The sequence below is a fragment of the Centruroides vittatus genome, unplaced genomic scaffold (assembly GCF_030686945.1).
Source record: "Centruroides vittatus isolate TY-2023 unplaced genomic scaffold, ASM3068694v2 contig_1381, whole genome shotgun sequence".
NCBI classification, from domain to species: Eukaryota; Metazoa; Arthropoda; class Arachnida; order Scorpiones; family Buthidae; genus Centruroides; species Centruroides vittatus.
Genome location: NW_027120867.1, coordinates 445,354 through 466,546, shown reverse-complemented (window position 1 = coordinate 466,546; position 21,193 = coordinate 445,354). Strand labels below are relative to the sequence as shown.

At 30.1% G+C, this 21,193-nt stretch overlaps 4 protein-coding genes across 4 annotated transcripts in view; 3 read left to right on the top strand and 1 right to left on the bottom strand.

Moving 5' to 3' along the window:
• JMJD5 (Jumonji domain containing 5) overlaps positions 1-3,368 on the bottom strand; it is a 40,652-nt gene extending 37,284 nt beyond the window's left edge. Inside the window, exon 1 of the mRNA XM_067289396.1 lies at positions 3,144-3,368. The gene's annotated coding sequence lies outside the window, so the exon portion shown is untranslated. The remainder of the gene's footprint in view (positions 1-3,143) is intronic.
• Positions 3,369-3,712: 344 nt separating this feature from the next.
• Positions 3,713-4,546, top strand: LOC136990942 (myb/SANT-like DNA-binding domain-containing protein 4). The gene has a single exon (XM_067289415.1). The coding sequence runs from the start codon at positions 3,713-3,715 to the stop codon at positions 4,544-4,546; it is 834 nt and encodes a 277-aa protein (XP_067145516.1).
• Positions 4,547-12,729: 8,183 nt separating this feature from the next.
• LOC136990922 (RUN domain-containing protein 1-like) overlaps positions 12,730-21,193 on the top strand; it is a 39,485-nt gene continuing 31,021 nt past the window's right edge. The window contains exon 1 of the mRNA XM_067289393.1: positions 12,730-12,889. The gene's annotated coding sequence lies outside the window, so the exon portion shown is untranslated. The remainder of the gene's footprint in view (positions 12,890-21,193) is intronic.
• Positions 18,109-20,817, top strand: LOC136990941 (uncharacterized). Its single transcript, XM_067289414.1, has 2 exons — positions 18,109-19,659; positions 20,725-20,817. The coding sequence occupies exons 1-2, from the start codon at positions 18,109-18,111 to the stop codon at positions 20,815-20,817; spliced, it is 1,644 nt and encodes a 547-aa protein (XP_067145515.1).

The window sequence follows — 21,193 nt, the reverse complement described above, 5'->3', positions numbered from 1 at the left end:
ATTTCTCAGAGTATGGGTAAGCACATTATTGTGTTTCAGATCAAAATTTATTCTATCACACACTATCTTAGAGAAAATATGGATAGAGTTATGATCTTATTATCTGACAGTCAAGCAGACATTAAGATAATTAATTCCACTCAGGTTAAATTTAAACTGGTGTGGAATTGCAAAACCCTTCTTAATGAGCTGGCTTACAGTAATAAAGTTACTTTGGTGTGGGTGCCAAGAATTTTGGGGTAGAAGGAAATGAGAATGTGAATGGACTTGCTAAACAAGATGCATCTTCACTTATGACCAGTCCAGAACCTTCTGTGAAACTATAAGAAGTAATAGGCCATTATAAAACTGGAAGATTAAGGAAGCTATGGAATAAAACCAAAGAACATGAATATAAAAACACACACTTACATTTATCCAAAACCAATAAAAAAAATTAAACATGTTTACAAATATGAATGTTTTTGTCCCTTTCCAATGATCATCATCAGCTAACATCATGGGCATAGCCAGGAAGGGGCATGGGTGGGCATGCCCCCCGGTTAACCTGGTGCCCCTCCCCAGAAAATTACAGCCTCTACTAGGCCCCCATAACAAAACTCTGGCTACGCCAATGGCTAACATACACAAAATACAGAACAGAGCCATCTTCAAATAACCAAATTCAAATTCAAAAACTTCCCGTAGTCCAAAGTGCATATATGTACGATTGTATGTTGTTACCAAGATAAAAAATAAAAATCAAAAAATCAAAAGTGCTTGTAGGCATTGTATATAATACCAGTCAACTAAGATAAATATATGGAACTGAAGCCATGGAATGTTCACAGGACATGAACATTCAAGATTGATAGTTAAAGAGTCTTCAATGAAATTAACATCTGACTTATTAAAGTTAGATAAGGAATCAGATGAGAGTGATAGTTAGTTTTCTGACATGCACTATCATCTAAGTAACCATCTGTACAGAATGGGCATCTATAAAGGAGGACAATTTGTTGGACAAAACTGCCACCTATTTTCTTTGGATATGGATATGGATATTGGATATATTGTGGCACTGCTCTGAATAAGACATTAGCGAGGTTGAGGTCGAAGTTTTAAATGCAAAAACGTGTACATTGGACATTCGATGCCACTTTCCTGTAAGTCTAGAAGTTTGACAATGGCGTTTGGAACGTCAAGCATGATTCCACTAACTTTCCAAATGCCATTGTCAAACTTCTAGGCTTACGGGAAAGCACCGCCAAATGTCCAACGTACATGTTTTTGCATTTAAAACTTCGGCCTCAACCTCGCTATTATCTTGAGATTGGGGACTGAGCTTGAGACTGCATACCTAGAACCTGTGAAAAGCCTCTTATACTTTAAGAAAAGTGGCTTCTATAAAGAAAATAAAAGCTTATTGGGAGTGCAACATACCAATAAATATCAGCACTGCAAGGTACTGTACAAGGATGCCAATTTCAAAATAGAACAGAACAGATTTTTCTTGACTAATTTCTGGTAATTTTAAAAATTATTATATTCTAATAAATAGAAATTTATAATAATTTTATTCACTAGGTTTTGTAAATTGTGTCTATATTAAGACACAATAATTTTAAACAATGTGAAACAGATGTGTTTTTATATTCATATTAGAATATAAAAACACATCTGTTTCACATTGTTTAAAATTATTGTTTTTGATCAAATATCATCAAATACGTCTGATACTTAACATCACTCAATATAAAAGTTGACACAAATAAAAGTTTAATAGAAATAAGGTTAAAATTATTCATTTCTTAAACAAAGTAAATTGACTATTGGTAGAACTGTCCATTAACAGATTATTATATTTTGGAAAAATGCAACTAACTGCAAAAACAAACACATGAAAACATCCATAAAATTGAATAAATCGATACACCTTTAACAGTAGACAAAATTCAAAGAACGCTAACATTTTCGAACCCGTTAACCATCGAAAGTGAAATGCCATTTTCCATCTTTCATCATTCACTTTTCAAACATTCCACTTTCATAAAGTGACCAACTTTTTTACAATGAAAAGAAGGACACACATAAATTGAAGGAAAAAATATTGTAAATAAAAGAAACATTTTATTCATTGCCACAATAATACATTATAATAATCTCTACTGCATGAGTATGTGCATGCCATGTTGTGTTTTGGTAAGAAGCAAACAAAGCTACCTGCATTCAGCACACTCTCTCAAGGTCCCCTGTGCAGAGCACATGCGTTTCATAATTGCATTTTGCTGCACTGTACTGAGCCTTGATGAATTGTCATGTCAAATACAAACACATCACTATAACTTCAAAACTTGAAGTTATAGTTATAGTATCTGGTGTTTGTAGTGAGTAGAGCAGTACTTCAAACACATCACATTACATGCAACGGATCGGCTCGGCATCAATCGAATATAGAGATTTACAGATTAGTCTTCAAATGTCAAAAAGGAGGACACGTAGAAGAACACTTTTCGAGGGAGGAAAGAACTTACAAAAGAAGGACTGTCCTCCCTAAAAGAGGATGGTCGGTCACCTCAACTTTCAGTTGTCCGTGTTGATTTAATTAAGTCGAGTATCGACAGTGGCTAGTTCATCCTTATCCATAAAACAATCACTGGTTTCATGGTATTCTTTATACATAATCTATTGACAGCTGAGTGTTTGGCCTTTTAAATAATAATAAAATAAATCCTTAAGTCTACTTTATTTTTTAATTATTAGATTCTTTTATAAATGTTAGCTTTTTCTATAAATGAAATGCTAAATATTTAAACTCAAATTTAGTTTTTCAATTAATTAAAAACGAATAAAAGCATATTTTTCTTTCTATAATTTACTTCTGAATATATTTTAAAGTATTCTTTATAATATATTACATATATATAAATTTTGAAACAAAGGAGAAACAGGTGATTTGTATATAAAGAAACGTGGTATTAAATTCAAATTTGAAATAGACATACTTTTGTTATTAAACAACGAGATGAATAAACTGATTCCATTTTATTTTTCATAATATTTTAAAATGTGACTTTTTATTAAACGTATATTTTATTTATTTATATCATAAACGAAACACTCTGTTAATAATTTATACCAATAAAAATAAACGAAAAACTTACCCGCGACCTTTAATTTGAATCGTTTGCAAAATACAATTGTATGACTACAACGACAGTTTCGTATTTGATAACATTTGGAGGTTTAAGTCGAATTAATAAATTTATAAAGAAGATTAATTTAAATATTTAAAAAATAATAACCGACATAAAATTAATAAAAAAAGTAGGAATTTTTAAAATATAAAAATGACGTCAGATCTAGAAGTATATAACACGGTAAAAGATCGATAGTCCCGGAAGTTAGGCTGTTCTGTACTTGTGCTTTAAAGTTGTTTATCGAAGGAGTAAAAGAAGACATTTAATTATTGTTGGATTGTAATAGAAGATATTGTGAAATGTTATTTATCTTCTCGGTTTTATGATCGTTTTAAGGAAAAAGCCGGTTATGCAAGGGAAATCGTCGTTAGTATTGGACCCGGGGACTAAAGATGGCACCGAATCGACTTGACTCGATTATGGTTGATTGTCGGCAAAGAAATTCTTCCTCCGCATCCACCGATATTTAACAGTTTGTCTGTCCGTTCGTCCATACCTACTTTCAGTTTTCTTCTTCCGTTCATAGGCATTCCATGACTTCAATAGGAAGACCTAAACGACACCGAAAACCAAACTTCACGGAACAGGAAAAGATGATTGTTTTAGAAGAATTTGAGAAATGTAGAAATATCCTTCACGCACGTTCGTGTGACGGTGTCACGACGGATAGGAAACAGGCAGCGTGGCAAAGTATAGCCGAAAAACTGAATTCGTATAATAAAGCCGTGAAGCGTACGGGTGACGATATAAGAAGTAAATGGAAGAAAATGATAAACGAAGCGAAGAAAGAAGCGGTTCAACGTAAACGTAAAATGCCAAACAGTAATCGACCTTTGCCACCTATATCTACTATCTCTCAGAGGATCATAGATATGTACTCGGATTCTCCTTCGTTTGCGGGCTTAGCCGATAACGACTCCAATCCCGATATGAAACTAAAGTTTTTGAAACTTTTATGGGATGAAAGTGATAAAGAAGATAATAACGAAGATGCCGAAGACGAAACCAGCGTAGAAGATCATAGGGTTGTCAGTACGACGTCCAGTCCCAGAAAATCAAACAATTCCGTTTACCACGCGGACGAACCACCCGCAGCTAGTTCTTCTTATTGTCCGACTTCGTGGCCCACACCTGTTATCGACTCTATATCTTCCCTGTCTGTAGTCCAAAACGGGCGAGGACTCCAACATCATAAACAACTTAGCGAAGATGATGTGCATTCTCTTCAGCTGGAAGTATTAAAGATGGAGAAGGAGAAGCTGATAATGGAGATGAGAGTGTTGGCAAAAAAAGAAGAGAAGTTAGATCTGGAAATGAATTATTGGCGCCACAAAAACATTCTCATACAATCCGCATCCGATATGTAGTGTTTGATGTGGATTATTATTATTTTTTTCATTAATTGACCAAAGTTATATCAATTGGAAAAAAAGCTTATAATTACTTAACATTTTATTTGATAGAAAGGTTTTTCCATTATTATTATTATTGTTGTTGTTGTTGTTGTTTGAATTTGATGGATGAAGTTAGGATCATAACGCTACTAATTTCATAAATATATTTTATTCCTAATAGAATTATTATTATTATTTAGTAGGGGAGGGATTAAGTTATTATTATAATTATTATTCGAAAAATTAAATGATGTTAATGTGGCTTTTTTGAGAGAAAAGACTGAAAGTTTTGGTTTAAAAATTATGAAATAATTTCATGTGGTATTTTTTTTTTCTTGCGTGATTTAAAAAATCAAGTTTTAGAAATGGAGCTACCTGATATTCGACCAATTAATGTTAGACCAATTAATTAGAACTTCCAAAACATCCGACTTTAACGCGAAATATTGAGAAAAAATATATATATAAATAAATATATATCTTCATCTCAGGACTTTGCTGTACTTTTAACGCCTTCATGTGAAAATCATGTCACCAATTTTTATATCGACTTGTCTCTATTGAAAATAGAGACCTGTTTGGTGCATAAAGTATACGAGCTTCTCTATTGAAAGGAACAATAAAAAAAAATAATAAAAGGCAATTTTATTTCTTTATTTTTTAGGTTTTTATTTAATAAAAGATCATCGTCTCGGTAAACCTATTTTTTATGTTTTAAAAGACTGTGGTGGTTAATTTTGGAAATATCCAATATAACCCTAAACTTTAAAAATGAAACATTGTGTACGGAAAAGTTACAGAAGAAAAAATAATAATAATTATTGTGATTGTCATTATATGTAGACGTTGATGTGATGTAATTACAAGGAGTGTTTTATTGCTTCAAGCAAAGGTCTCTAGACCAAATGATCGGATGTCATTTTTTTTTTTTTTTACTCTCCGTCTGATGACAAAAAATTGTATATACAAGAGATGACAATAAATAGGTTGTTGTAAGTTGTCCCCTGCGAAATATAAAATTTCACAATTCTTCTTGGTAAATTTTTGTAATTCAGGCAACGTTCGGCTACTTTAATTTTATCATTAATTTCTCCGAATTTGTAGATTTTAGACCTTTTTTTTTTTAAGAAAAAGAATTGTTTGTAATTTCAGGCAGCATTCAATTGTCTTAGATACCGGTAACATTAATTTCTCTAAACTTATAATTTTGAAGTATTAAAATTTCGCTTATAAAAAAAAAACAAGTAACTTAGCTTATTAAAGCTTCATTTAAGTTGTAAAATTTGTAATTTAGGTAGCCAAATTTTAAAAAAATATTGTTGAAAAATCGGTCAGTAGATCTAGAACTGCCCAAGAGCCATTTTTTGACGCGCGCGCTATTAACATGTAATGTATACAGTACGTGTTACACCTAATACTTAAATTCGCTTAGCAATCAATGAAAATAGACTTAATCGGTAGTTAAAATAACGATTGGTTAATCGGTTTTTAGCAAAATCGATTAATTCTTTCAAAAATTTCAGATTGTAAAACTCATTTTATAAAATCAAATAGCGAGAAATACAAAGTTCGTTTCCATATTTAAAATATATATATATATTTTCAAGAATAAAATTTCGTTTTGCTAGATTAATTTAGAAACTAGAAACGGCATTCTCGTCTTACCGGATGCGAGTAAATTAAATTAAAAAAAAAAAAAAAAAAGAAAATCAATTTATCTACAACTGCATTAACGTGGTTAATCATTTTTTAAATAGATAAAAAAAAATTTTTTTTATTTGTTTAAAATATATATTTATTTAAATGAATTAAATTATTTAGAATTTTTAAAAGATTACGCGAAATGCCAAAGAGTTTCCGTCGATTACTGATTTCCGGAAGTCGAACAACGAATCTCTTCAAAGGTCTTTGACGCGTGTGACGTCATCGGCGCTTTTGTAAACCAGTTTGCGATTTGCCCGAGGCTCCCTTTAATTCAAATTTAAAATATTCTGTAATTTCTCTCGTGGCTACTTCAGTTCGACTTTAATAACTCATAAAAATTTACTAAAAGATGATTAATTTTTATAAACTAAAAAAAAATTTAATTTTTTAAAATATTTTAAGGGTTTTTTTTATAATTTTATTAAATCAATTAATTAAATTAAATTAACGAATTTTTAAAAATAGATTTATAGCAAATATATATATAAAAAAATTTTTTATTTAAAGTGATCAAACAATTTTCTTGAATTTTTAAAGAAGTTTTTGAATAAATTTTTAAAGTATTTTAAATCGATTTAATCAGAAAAAATGATTATATTAAAGATTTAAATACATTAAATAACCTTATAAAATTTTTCTATTTAAAATACATTTGGTTTTTAAAAATATTTTTTTAAAATAGATATATTTATTTATTTAAAAATTTAAATTTTATATCAAATAAAAAAAATATATATATATATTAATTTAAAATTTAAAGAAAAAATGCAAAATTTAATGCAGAAACGATTTTTCTTACTTTAATAGAATTTCATTTTTAAACAGAGGGAAAAAAAAGAGATTAGATTATATAAAATTCATTTTCTAAGAAACATGTTTTTAACTGTATCTAATAATTAAGAACAACTGGAACCTAAATTTAAAAAAAAAGGAAAAAAATGAAGTAAATTCTTTGCATATTTCTCAAGAAAATGTTTTCTGTCTTGAATCAAATGTAGTATATTAAACACTGTAATGTTCATCTTTACTAATTGAATTTTTTTTTCTTTTTTTTTGTAGTTGCTTTTAAGAATGAATAATTTTATTAGATTTGATGTGACATTACTTAATATCAATCTGTACAGGAACTACATTAAATTCTCTTCATCAAATATATTATTAAAAACTAAACTAAAATAAATTAACATGGCATTTAATTTTTAGCTTCTGGCAATAAGTAGTTGCTTGTTTTTGTGATTTAACCTGCATTCAACTTACTATTAAATTCTTTTACATTCATTTAACGACAGTCTGATTTGTAAATTCGTTACTTAAAATATTTTTAGGTTCATATTTTTATAATGTATTTAAATTCTTTTTTTCTTATTGTCTCTTAATTTAAATTTCAGTAATAAGAGAAAATAACTTTAATCTCTGATGTTTAATCTATAATCTGCTTTTAAATGTATTAAATAATGGAATGTGAAGTCACTAACCTCATTATTTTCTCTAGTATATTTTTATGTACTTTTTTTTTCTTTTTAATTTTTTAAATGTATAATTATCTATATAATAGCACTATATACATTTTATTACAGTTGAAATGATTATAATAATAAACAAGGGAGTTAGCTCATTGCATAATTTTAATTTTTAACAATCTGTAAATATTTGTTTATAAAGGTATATTCTTTTATTTTATTATTCAGAATAAAAATAATCAAGAAGATGAAGTAATTCAGTTATTTTACATGGATTATTCTATCCTCTGCTGTTCTCTATATCTCTATTTTTATATATTCAATTATTTAAAAAAATGCAAAATTTTGTTATAAAATTTACTTGAAAGAATTTTTTTTTTTAAATGTAAAATTCAATTATTGAATTTATTTGAAAAATCTATGTTTTGGGACAAATATTATTAATTATTTAAAAATAATCTAAAATATTTAGTTTAAATAGGAGTAATCAAATTGAATCTCTGTTAATTTATGGAATTTGGCTGAAAGGTAATAACCCACTTTGTTTTATGTATGAAATTCTTTTTAGTAATTTCATTTATTAGGTTTTTTAAATTGGGTTTGGATGCAAATTTTATATTTTTAAATGACAGATGACATTTAAACATTTTCCTTTATATTTTTATATCACCTTCATCTGTTTCCTATTTAGTAGAGAGAATAAATATAACAATGCAAACAAATCGAGATCTAAATTAAATACAGTAATGAATTATAAACAATTTTACCTTTATATATATATATATATATATATACATGCTAATAATTTTTACAGTTTTACTTTTATAAAAACCAAAAAATTAAACATATTCAATATCAGAATACTATAAATAATTTTTCTTTACTAAAATTGCTGACTAACAACTTTTTAGAAGCATTTCTAGTAAGATGAGAATCTAGTTTGACTAGTTACTGTAGAGGACCGGGAAATTTAAAGTAACCGGAAGTGCCACAAATGTAAACAAATACACGTGCTTCTTGTACGAAATAATATAAACCGCAAATTTATAAAATATACCGATATTATTTTATACTTTTTTTTATTATTAAAGTAAGATTTACATAAATTAAATAATTATATATTTCTATTTTATTATTAAATTGATAAATTTTAAATTTTACGCGTTAAAATTATAGTAAATACAAAAAAAAAGAAATTAATTTCTTAAAATTATTATGTCTATGCTGCAAAAAATTTAATTTGTTCTAGGATTAATAATTAATAACCAATTTTATATTTATTTAGGCTTACATTCATTATAAAATCATTTTTATTTGTATGTTTAAGGATAAACTCCTGTATTTCTTGTCTTGTTGCTAAAGGAAGATGTGTATAAATTTTTTTTGTCAAAAAAATTTTTAAGATTTTAATATTATTTTTCGAATTTAAGTATTTAAAATATATCAGCGTAAAAAGCCTGTGTTTCGCAATGATGGGTCGGATGGTCCGCAGTAGACTTAATTTAATAAAGATTAAAACTTTGTTCAATGGTGGTTCACTTTTAATAGTTTGCTTCTAATTTATTAATTATGTTTCCATATGTATTCAAGACATACTTTTAGATTTATTATGTTATAAATGGCACAGTATGTCTCAAATATTGGTAATACCCACATCGGCTTTAAAAAATTAGGCTATATAACTTATCAGTCTGTAGAATTTTTTTAGATATTTTACTGGTCTTTGAATTTAAAAAGGTCGAGAAACAGCCTTATAGCATAATAAATATTATTTATTATTAAATTTTTAAAATTTTTGATTTTGTTTTATGTAAGAGTTAAAAAATTGCTTTTGGATTTTCTAAATTGTGAAACTTTTTACTTTTAATTACTTTTAATGTAATTTTTTTTTTGTTCTTTTCTTCAAGAGATTGTTTTTTTACAATATTTAATAGTAAAAATGTTAATGCCTTCCCTTCCCTAACAACAAAACTTTTTCAAAATGTTTTGGGAATTGTCCATATATTACATTATCAAAAAAATCGCTCGTTTCTTACCCTTCCCTCCCTCCCCATCAAGCATCATTTTTTAAAACCCTTTCCACTCTATGAGCACTAAGAGGGCCTCTTTTTAGCAAGCCCATTATGGGTTCGGCCAGGCCCATAATGGAGTGGCTGGGTGGTGAAGAACTCGGACGGACCACCCCCCGAAAAATTCCTGGGGATTTTTCGACGCGTCAGGCTTCAATTCCGGGTCCCTCAGAGCGGTAGGCTGCCACCTTGATCGCTCGGCCATCCGTCCGTCGTGCATCATCATTGCAAAAGCCCCTCTCCCTAATATTACATCCTTATAACCAGCATAACCCCCTTTATTAACCACTTTTCATACCCGTTATGGGTTCGGCCGGGCCCACGATAGATGCGGCCGGGTGATGAGGGGCGGGATCAACGTATTAGATACAAATCACCCACGAAAAATCCTTGAGGTGCTCTTCAGGATCCGATTCCGGTTCCTCCAGAGCAGTAGGTCGTCGCCTTAACCACCTCGGCCATCCGCCTGTCTTAAAATAATTTTATATATCAATTGAATCAAAGCATATAAATTAATGAAGTATAGATAATTTTTAACCTGTATTTATACAGATTGAAAGTTGTATTCAAAATAAAAATGATAACGAGTAAATCGGATGCAGTTGCAATAGACCTATATGTGTTAGTTAAAATAAAAATTAGCAATGAACAGAGATATTTTGAAGAAGACATTTTCACTGAAAGAGAATATTAATTATTCCCTTTCACATAATTCCAAAGAAACTTTTTATAGTCATTATTCAGAATTTAGCTTTCAGATGCCTGTGGCATTTTAGACACAATTTCAGGTTTAAAAATTGTATTTATGTAACCAAGTATCTTTGTTTAGAATTACTATGAGAATTCTGAACAAAAATGTGAAAAGAATAGAATTCTGCACTCGAAATACGTAACTGTAATCTGTAATTCAATAAAGTTTTAATCTTTTTAGTTACGTTTTCATGTTTGATATTTACTGTAGATATATCTCAGGTATATTCATTTAAATATTTATATCTCTGAATTTGATGTAATATGAACATTTTCTAAGGGGCTTCTTAGATTCAATATTACTTCTGTTGATTCCACAATTCTTTCCGTTGCATTAAATCACTGAACCCAAAAAATCAATAAAAATACACAATTTTGAATGTATGTACCGGTATTAATATTCAATAATTAATAAGCAATAAGTTATCCGAAAAGGAATCGAAGTGTAAGTCAATTAAAAATCGTACTCGTATATTTCTAGTGGAAACACAGTTCGCATTTATGTTACTACCAGATAGTAATTTATATAGAGGAGGAAACTATCATAAAATATAAATAAAGGATATTGTGTGCATATATGTAACATTTCTCCAACAAGTATAGGCTATGGCCATTCGTTTTATCCGTGTTTTCGGTTATCCGAAGGAGCATCGATCTACATTACTCGGATAATTGGGGTTCTACTATATAGGCTACTGCATTTAATAAAATAGGTTTACCATATTTATTTTTTTCCAAACCGGGACAAAAAATGACTATTTTTTTGGCCATTATCACCTTATCTAACCATTTCCAAATACTTGATTTATTTTTCCCCGGTTGTTTCAATTTCAGACCGTCCAATATCATTGAAATTCTGAATCTATCCTAATTGTTCGGCGCCATCAAATCCATTCCCAAGTCCAAAGATCAATGTAAGAGACAACAATCATAATCGTTTTAATGGAACAGAGAGAGTTAGCCATGGACAAACCACAAATACATTTCGCTGTAATTACTTGAAAAAGTCTTGTATAAGTTTCGAACATTGCTCCTGAGAAAAAAAGTAAGATTTTAGGCCGGAGAATTCTCTCAATATCTGGAAGCAATGAAAGGAAGCGAGTGTTACCATGTAAAACTTTATACTCGACATTTACAGAATCGAAAAATTCTTTCAGTTGAGTTACACGAACAGTATAAATGTAAAAATATTTATATATTTTAACGACGTACCTGAATTTCAATAGGTAAAACATCAACTGCAGTTTGAAGACAATTATGGAAGATGTATGCTGCACAACCTATTCCAACAATATTTCTGCCAATTCTTTTTTAAATAACAAAATACATTTTTCACTCCTTTGCGTTTTACACCTCCGTAATTTGTATTGCAGTTATCATCATAAATTCCGATTAGGTCGCACTTTTTGATAACCGACAACAAACATGTGGTTTAATAGCGAGGTTGAGGCCGAAGTTTTAAACGCGAAAACGTGTACGTCGGACGTTCGGCGTTGCTTTCCCGTAAACCTAGAAGTTTGACAATGGCGTTTGGAAAGTCAGTGGAATTATGCTCGACGTTCCAAACGCCATTGTCAAACTTCTAGGCTTACAGGAAAGCGGCGCCGAACGTCCGACGTACACGTTTTCGCGTTATAAACTTCGGCCTCAATCTCGCTAATATTCCCGACGTTTTGCCTGGAATCGATTAAAAATCCAAAAGTTTAACTTTTACCTCTTATTCCGGTACGGAATATCGCACAATATGGCGCAATCTTAATTTCTTTTTTGTTAAAAGTATCAGTTGACAACGCCATATTTACCCTTGCGGCGTCTTTTGGAAAAATCTTCGTAAAATTTTATGGCATGTTGTAAATAAATTTTCTCGTGTTTTAATCTTTAAATATAGTAATTTTAAATATATTTAATTTGATAATAACTACTTTGAAGGTTCTAATTGGAGGAATTTTGGAATTAATATAACAAATAATTAGCGGAGACAGCAACTAACTAATATTTATAAATATATAATTTTAAAAATACACATCTTTATATAATAAAGACAGAAAAAAAAATTTAAATCACTTTTACAAATTTTATTATCTGTACAGAAAATAAGATTTTAATTTCCAACGTTTACCACCTGTTGTAATGGCGTCATACATTACGTCACAGTGACGTACGTTATTAATTGTTACGTATTGTGGGATTGAATTTTATCAATCGCAACCCCGAAGCAGCGAGAGGAAGTTTGAGATGTTTTCTAACGATAAAAGTTTGGTGTGTTCACAACGAAAATATTACTTTTATAAATAATGCGGTTACGTGTTTACTCCAATTGTAATTAGATTTATGTAAGTTATTTTTATCATCGTTACGTTATTACGTTTTATAGCACGAGCTTAATTTTATCATTTCTTTATGAATTTTTTTGATTTATATTAATGAATTTCTTTAATAAATTATTAATTAGATGTCTTTTCGTGTTTATAAACTTGATTTTATTCTTGATGATATTATTTTAATGTCAAACAGAGTGTTATCGTTAAACATCTGGCTGCGTATAATTCAGCTTTATGATTGGTTAAAATGTAGTTTAAATTAAAATTATTGTTTGGATTCATTTCGAAATAAATTTATTATTAAAATACTGTATTATGTAAATATAATTAGATATAATAAAATATATGCATGTACAGTATATACACACTACATGCTCACACTACACACTATATACATACACTACACACATACAACGTAAGTATACACATGCTTGTAGTGTCAGAGCAACCAAAAATCTTGTTGATGAATTATTTGAATTACCAGGTTTTATTTAGTTATTGTTTCTACGAAATTGTCTGTGTTAATTTAATATACGAAGCGTGTTTTTTAAGTAAATACTGTTTTAAAATAGGCCTCTGCAGTGCTGCGGTTGGTGTTCTGCCAATGCACGCTGAGTACCTCTGTTGGCTGGCCCGGATGCCATTACGGAAGCATTTGTTCGTTTTATGTTTGTGCGTGTTTAAAATGCCTCGGACGATTGAAAATTCCGCCAATTGTGAAGTACGCGCGGCGATTTGTTTTCTTGATGTGAAAGCGGCCGATGTTTGTCGGTGGATTAGTGAGGTGTATGGAAAAAACATTATGAGCAATGGAACGGGAAGGAAATGGGTTAGAGCATTTAAAGATGACCATATTAATAATGTCCGTAACGAGGAGCATAGTGGGCGACTGTCTGACGTTACCGAAGACTTTGTGCAGGAAGTTGATGCAAAGGTTTGAGAAAACTGATGCTTTACGATATTGTCGTCCGAAACAAAAGGCGTGGAAAGTTCGGTAAGGGGATTGTTTTGCTTTGTGATGACGTCCGTCTGCACGTGGCTCGACAAACCCGAGACCTTATCGCGTCGTATGGCTAGGAACAACTTGATCGCCCTCCGTATAGCACTGATCTAGTGCATAGTAACTACCACTTGTTCCTCCACTTGAAAAAGCATCTAGGCAGTCTGTACTACATCAATGAAGATGACTGTGCTGCAGTGGTTGGCAAATCGGTGCCAGGTTTCTATGAGGATGGAATTTGGAAGCTGGTTGTACGATATGATAAGTGCCTTAATATTGGAAGAAATTATGTTGAAAAGTAGATTAAGGTACAGGCTTTCATGTGAGAATAAAATTCTTAAAAAATTGCACTTCGTGTTTTTTTAATATCAAAACAGTACTTACTTAAAAAATGCCTCGTATATGAATATAGTAAAGATTTAAAATTGAATAAGAGCATTGTTATGCTATGAAGGTTGTGGATTGTATATGGAAAAAAGCAATACTTTTGGGACTATGACTCATTTTTACATATAAACTATGGGTGTGTGCTGTAAAGTATTATGGGGAATTTGTGTGAATCCCTAATTATGAAATCAAACATTAACTATGTTGATAATTTTTGTTCTGTTGTAAAAAATGTTTAGTGGTATCCTTGTCAACTGTCAGTCCCATGTACAAAGCATTTCATATTAAGTTGAATGAGATCTGGCTGAAAGCAAGATGGGGAGTAGAGATGCCTTTCATTTGCATTTACATCTTAATTGTTTTCTTTTAATAATTTTTGATGTTAATTATAATCCATTTAATTTTTTCCCTATATTTTTTATAGTTTCTACCATAGTCATTCATTGGTCAATGCGTTTTATATGTTGTTTTGATAAAACTTATTTTGCCTTACATATCATATATTAGTGGAAAGTAGGGAATCTCTAATTCAAGTTGGCATAGTGTTCTGCTAAATACAGGTTGTAACAGGAAAGATGGTCATAACTTTAAGGGATGATAGAACGTGGCAAAACTAACAATTGTTGTAATATAATGTGTGGTAGAACGTGAAATGTGAACGCGGAAACACAGTAAATACGAAGAACAAGGAAAATGAAAAGTCATTTTAATCATGGATATTTATTAGAAATAATATTTCATATTTACAGTATGACTGATTTTGCCACTACTAGTTTGAGATCAAGAGTATATATTTTAAATTAAATAAATTAAGAGTATTATTAAAAATTGCAGCCCTGCTTTATAATATCACAATAATTTTTGCTTTTTTTTTTTTTTTTGAATATTTTTATGCTGAATAGAGGTTCCTTTCCATGCTTTACTAAGAAAGGTATCTCTCTGTTTTATCCATTGTCCTTTTTTCGTTGAAAATTGAAAGTGAAAAAGTCTTGTTTTTTTTTCTACTTTCAGTTTTTTGGCTGATTCTGTGGAGGTAAAGTATTATTACTATGTTAACATTTCTTCCACTATTCAAAAATGACTCATAACAACAAATTCAGAAAGTTGTTGATTGTCTAAACATATGTCATTTTTCCCCCATTAGGGAAACCCACTTATTAGAAATTTACTGACCAAAGTGAATGAAGCTCAATGTTTTTGCAATCATTCACATCTGTTATATAAGTTATGGCAATAACAGCTTTAAATTCATTTATAGACTGAGTTTAATCATTACAATTTAGTACTCTGTGATCATCTTCAGTACAGTTTTATTTGTTGGAAAAAGGACTTGTCTTGTCAGATAACACATACTTAGTACACTATTATGCATGTTATAATTGGCATAACCTGTTAGTCCTGAAGCTTCTTTTAAAATAATTTGTTTGGAAAAGCTTCCAGAACAACTATTACTGCCAATAACATCCAAAACAGTTCCATCTAGATGCAATGTAGAAATTATCATCATGAACTTTATCATTGACTTCTGTATCACATATTGGAGTTGGTCATACAGGAAATCCGATAGGTAGAATACTGTATTTCTTTGAGATATATTACAGTTTTGCCTCAACCAAACTTAAACCCATGGAGTTAATCTCTTGACCTGGAAGGGCTGTTTTTTTATTAGTAATGTCAGCATTGTCAGGTAAATCATGAATTCTCTGCACTCCAGAGTCATTCAATAGATATTCAGGCATATAAAAGTAATTGTCATCACTGTTTTTATAGTTAATTTTGCCACTATCTGATTCATCATCAGGAATATTCTGTAATTCTTTGATAAAATTATTAAATTTATAAAAAAAATTATTCACAACTAAGTTAGCAGAATGAAAATTGAATTATTTTCCAAAAAATATATGTAAAAGTAATGAAAAACAAAAGTGAATTTAACACACAACATTTCTAAAAAGTGTAGTTGTCTTGAGATTCAGTCACTTTTATACAGGGGACTGACTGTTCTCTGGTCATCTAAGGTGAATTATAATAATTAACAAAATAGTATATTAGTTTTGTTGAAACCATGTCTTCTATTTCTTGTTTTGTTTGATGTCACAACTTGGTGAATTTAAAGACACTTGGCAAAATTCATCTATATTTATTACATAAACTTTATAGAAATGCGTTTTGGGCTTTCGCCCCTCGTCAGTCTGTTACTTAATGAATATGTGTTGCATCTGGAGGACATCTGTCCATCACCTTCCGCACGAAGTCTTCAGACTGACGAGGGGCGAAAGCCCAAAATGCATTTCTATAAAGTTTATGTAATAAATATCGATGAATTTTGCCAAGTGTCTTTAAATTCACCAAGTTGTGACATCAAACAAAACAAGAAATAGTATATGTAAAGTGTATTACATTTGCTATAATAGTTCACATAAAAAGGTAAAAAGTCACAAAAGCATATACTGCCTTGATTAAAAAGGAATAAAATAAGAGTTAATGGTTGTCCCCTTTGGGCATTCTAGTGTTAAAGCAATATATTTATAATGTAATGATTTAAAATATATTTTATTAAATCATTTTCTCTTGTATCTAAAGGTTATAATTTTTAAATTTCTTTTTACTAAATAGATTAATTTCAAACATTTGAATTTTAAGTCTTTATCTAGCAATATTTTTTCAAATCTTTTTAATTGATTTTTGGCTTCTCTTTACAGTTTACATTTATAATTTTTAATTTAATAATTTTCAATAGCTCATTATAATTTGTCTTTTTTATATATAATTGTCATTTTCTAATAATAAAAATAAAATGGTTTTTGAATCATCTGTTAAAAAATAATTTGATAAATAAAGTTAGAAAAAGAATTTTATATATACATATATTTAAACAAATATTATTTCAACAGATTTTTATCCTGTAGGCAGTTGAATAAATCTGGAGTTTTGTTTCCTGTAATAAGCTGCTCTCGGAATTTTTATTGTTAACAGTGAAAAGTAGAAAATAATTGAAAATATATTTTTAGCATTATCATTAAACTATTTTTTAAAAGAGATATATATATTTTTAAATCTAAAAAAAAAAAAAAATATTTCTCTAAAGGAAAAGAATCGTGATATTCAAAGGGTAATAATAATTTATTTAATGTCATTTTTATATATTCAGATAATTTTAGAAAATGTTAATTTAGTAACAATTTTAATAATATTTTTGGAATATTTTATCAAAGTTACATCAGAATATGCAATTATCTTGCTAAACATTGTCGTCGTCATTCTGATAATGATACAAAATACTTTGAAAGTATTTAACGAGTGTCACGTATACCAGTATGAAACAACTTCTATAATCATTTAGATATAATTAATTAATATTCAGCAAAGAAATGAGGCAAATTTACAAATGTTATATATTCTTTTGGTTTACATACTATTGTACCATTAAAGCACTCAGCAAAATATACATATACATACACTTAACACCTTATTCTTGCCGAGAAATATAAATTTATTTAAACAAACAAACGTTTTCAGCCTGATTCACAGGCCATCTTCAGGTTTAGAATACATTTGAATTAAAAATTCTGTCATTGGAACACAAAATTCAAATTCAAAATTAATAAGATACATTTAAACAAAAAATTAAATAAAATATATAAACATGCAAGAAATGAATATATAAGTATTAATAAATGCAATACTAAGACATTCAATAAAACTTTAACAATAAAAATTCAAGCAAAAGGTTAATAATACAAAGAAAAACCTTATTACTTTCCGCACATGGGACCAAATAGAAGTACCAGGAAGGATCAAGAAGCTCCTAGAAAAAGGCCCAAATTTTGTACCAGTGGAGGCTATGAATTGGGAAACCTCAGTACAGGAAATTGAAAGGGGCATTGTTGGGTTAGACGACTTAGAGAAAGAGTATTTCAGATGGAAAGCAGTCCTTAATAACGACAGGCAGAGGGACCGAAAGCAAGATATTGGAGGTAGTGATATCCGGCTCACTAAGAATTGGTTAAGGCAGAATGAGTTGGTGTTGACTAGGGCGGATAAAAGTAAGCAGCTAGTCATCATGAAAAGGCGTACATATAACGAAGCACTAATGGACTATATCGAAAAGACAGAATGTGAAAAGATCAACAGCAATTTTATTGGAAGCTTGGATAGAAAAGTCAAAAAACTAGAGGTCTCTAAACTTTCCAATGCTTTGCCTTTTCTCAGGAAGTGTAGGAACCCTAGACCTGGAACACCTAGGTTATTTGCTTTCGCTAAGGTGCATAAAGCCGGTAAAGAATTAAGACCTGTGGTAGAGAAATGCAGAGGTCCCACCTTTGTGTTAGAAAAGAAGTTGCATGAGTATTTATCCTCGCAGCTGGACACAGATATTCTAGTTGCACGTGACCCTGTGAAAGTAGTTAAAGATCTGCAGAATATAGCATTAATGGAGGATGAAGTAGCAACTGTTTTCGACTATGAGAGCATGTATCCTTCGGTTAAGATAGAGTCGTGCGAAGAGGCGCTATTGGACTTCTTATACTGTAATAACTCAGAACTGCTTAATTATACTGAACAAGTAGAGAGTTTGGCTAGATTGGTCTGCCGTGAATCTTGCTTCGCTTTCAATGGACAGGTCTACAGACAAAGAAGAGGGGTCCCTATGGGAAGCCCGCTTTCAGGGATCCTATGTGAATTGGTGGTTAGAAAGTTAGAAAGAAGAGTTTTTCATGATTTTAATGAGGATATCATGTATTTTAGCAGATATGTTGATGACTTATTTATATTATGGAGAAATAACAGCAGGATCAAGGATTTTTTGGATAAGATCAACGATAACAATGATGGCCTTACTTTAAGATTGGAGCAGAAGAGTTCCTTGAATCTACATTTTCTCGACATTGATATTACATTCAAAAATGGCCACCTGTCCACTAACGTTTTTATTAAACCATCCCACAGCCCTTTGTATATTCCCTCACAATCCAAGGATCCCTATAAATATAAAATTGCGGCTTTCAGAGCTTTAATAAGAAGAGCATTTTTGTATTGTGAAAGAGTGCAAGACAGGAGGAAAGAAATAAATAGAATAATAGACGTAGCCAAGGCCCTAGGTTACCAAGAAAGTACGATTCTGGGAATAATTAGGAAATATGAAACCAACATCAAAAAAAGGTTTTTTAAGAATGCTCCCAATAGAAGCGTAAAATTTACATATAATGAAAGTATGAATGCAGTCATGAAGGAGATTGCACACAAGAAAGGTTCGAGAATGCTTTTAAAAAGGGCGCCTAATTTATACAAAATCCTCAGGAATGATAAAGATGGTATAAAATCAGAAGAGAAAGCAGGAGTTTATAAAATTCCGTATGAGAACATGCAATTGGGCGTTAATAAAGACTACATTGGAGTAACCACTAGAAGTTTAGGGCTTAGAATCAAGGAGCATAGTTATAATATCAAAAAAGGGTCTAATGCAACAGTTTTGTCCCAAATGGCGCAAGCGCCAGGAGCTGTAGTTAAATGGAATGAGGCGACCATCATAAACCCGTTATCTTCTCCTTCTTTGGCATTGACAGCGGAAAAGTTGCAGATTTATAGGAGTAGATTACAAGAAGGCTGTCTAAATGCAAGGGACGCAGAAAGTCTTCCCTCTGCGTGGAAGTTCATGGTTAAGAAGTTTAATAACGGCTCTAACCAATCGTTATAATAGTTTTATTGAATGTCTTAGTATTGCATTTATTAATACTTATATATTCATTTCTTGCATGTTTATATATTTTATTTAATTTTTTGTTTAAATGTATCTTATTAATTTTGAATTTGAATTTTGTGTTCCAATGACAGAATTTTTAATTCAAATGTATTCTAAACCTGAAGATGGCCTGTGAATCAGGCTGAAAACGTTTGTTTGTTTAAATAAATTTATATTTCTCGGCAAGAATAAGGTGTTAAGTGTATGTATATTTACATACTATTGGTTTATTGGGTTAATGTTACCTATGGTTCCAAGATGGCGGTTCGTCTGATTCCAGCAAGGAAACAGTGGGATGCACGTTCTAACCTAACCTAACCTATTCTAATAATTTTGTTGGTAATAATTATGACAATTTATTAGAATAGGTTAGGTTAGGTTAGAACGTGCGTCCCCACTGTTTCCTTTTTTCTATTAATATTTGCTGGAATCGGAGACAAGCCGCCATTTTGGAACCATAGATAACATTAACCGTTTATTGTAGGTATGAATTAGACAACCATAGCTATTTAAAATGCCAGCCCAAGGAAACATTTTAGTTTTGACAGGCTTTTTTCCCCAAGTCTTTCAGTAAACATAAACTTGTAAAGAAATATTTGTCTCATTGCAAGGATGAAAGATAGAAGTAATATGTTTTGCCTTTTCCAGTTTAGAAAAAGTGATTAACTTTTTAAGGAAATATATTTTTCCTGTTTTCAGTGAATTTTTAATCATTTTTAGATAATCAAGAAATCTACAAAGAAAAGTCAATGTCACGATGATGTAATTCCTGAATATGAAAGTAAAAAAGTGACTGTCTTTAGACAGATGTAGACTTTAATCAATTTGTAAATCCTGCGAATATTTTAACATTGTTAACACTATTTTATTTTATATTTGTGATGACCACTGTTTCTGCTCTTCTGCAAGTGGTTTTTGCCCACTTAGCAACTGTCATGAACAGGATATGCCTATTTATTTTTTAATTTATAGTAAACTACACTAAATTATCTGTTTTACTTCTTTGAAAACACTGATATTTATATTTTTGTTAGTGACAATACATTTTTAATATATCCATATGACCATAATATATTTACTTAACTTTAGCAATTGTTCTTAAACTTAAAAACTTGTAAAATATATTGGAGATATAAATATTCTATGATTTTGTTTTTTACAATGGAAGTTTTAATTTATTTGTATTTTT

Excerpts from the sequence above, each read along its gene's own strand:
- LOC136990942 (XM_067289415.1), top strand. The coding sequence starts at position 3,713 with ATGACTTCAATAGGAAGACCTAAACGACACCGAAAACCAAACTTCACG.
- LOC136990941 (XM_067289414.1), top strand. The coding sequence starts at position 18,109 with ATGAATTGGGAAACCTCAGTACAGGAAATTGAAAGGGGCATTGTTGGG. Across the intron at positions 19,660-20,724 it reads TTAATAAAGACTACATTGGA|ATAATCAAGAAATCTACAAA; the intron begins GTAACCACTAGA and ends AATCATTTTTAG.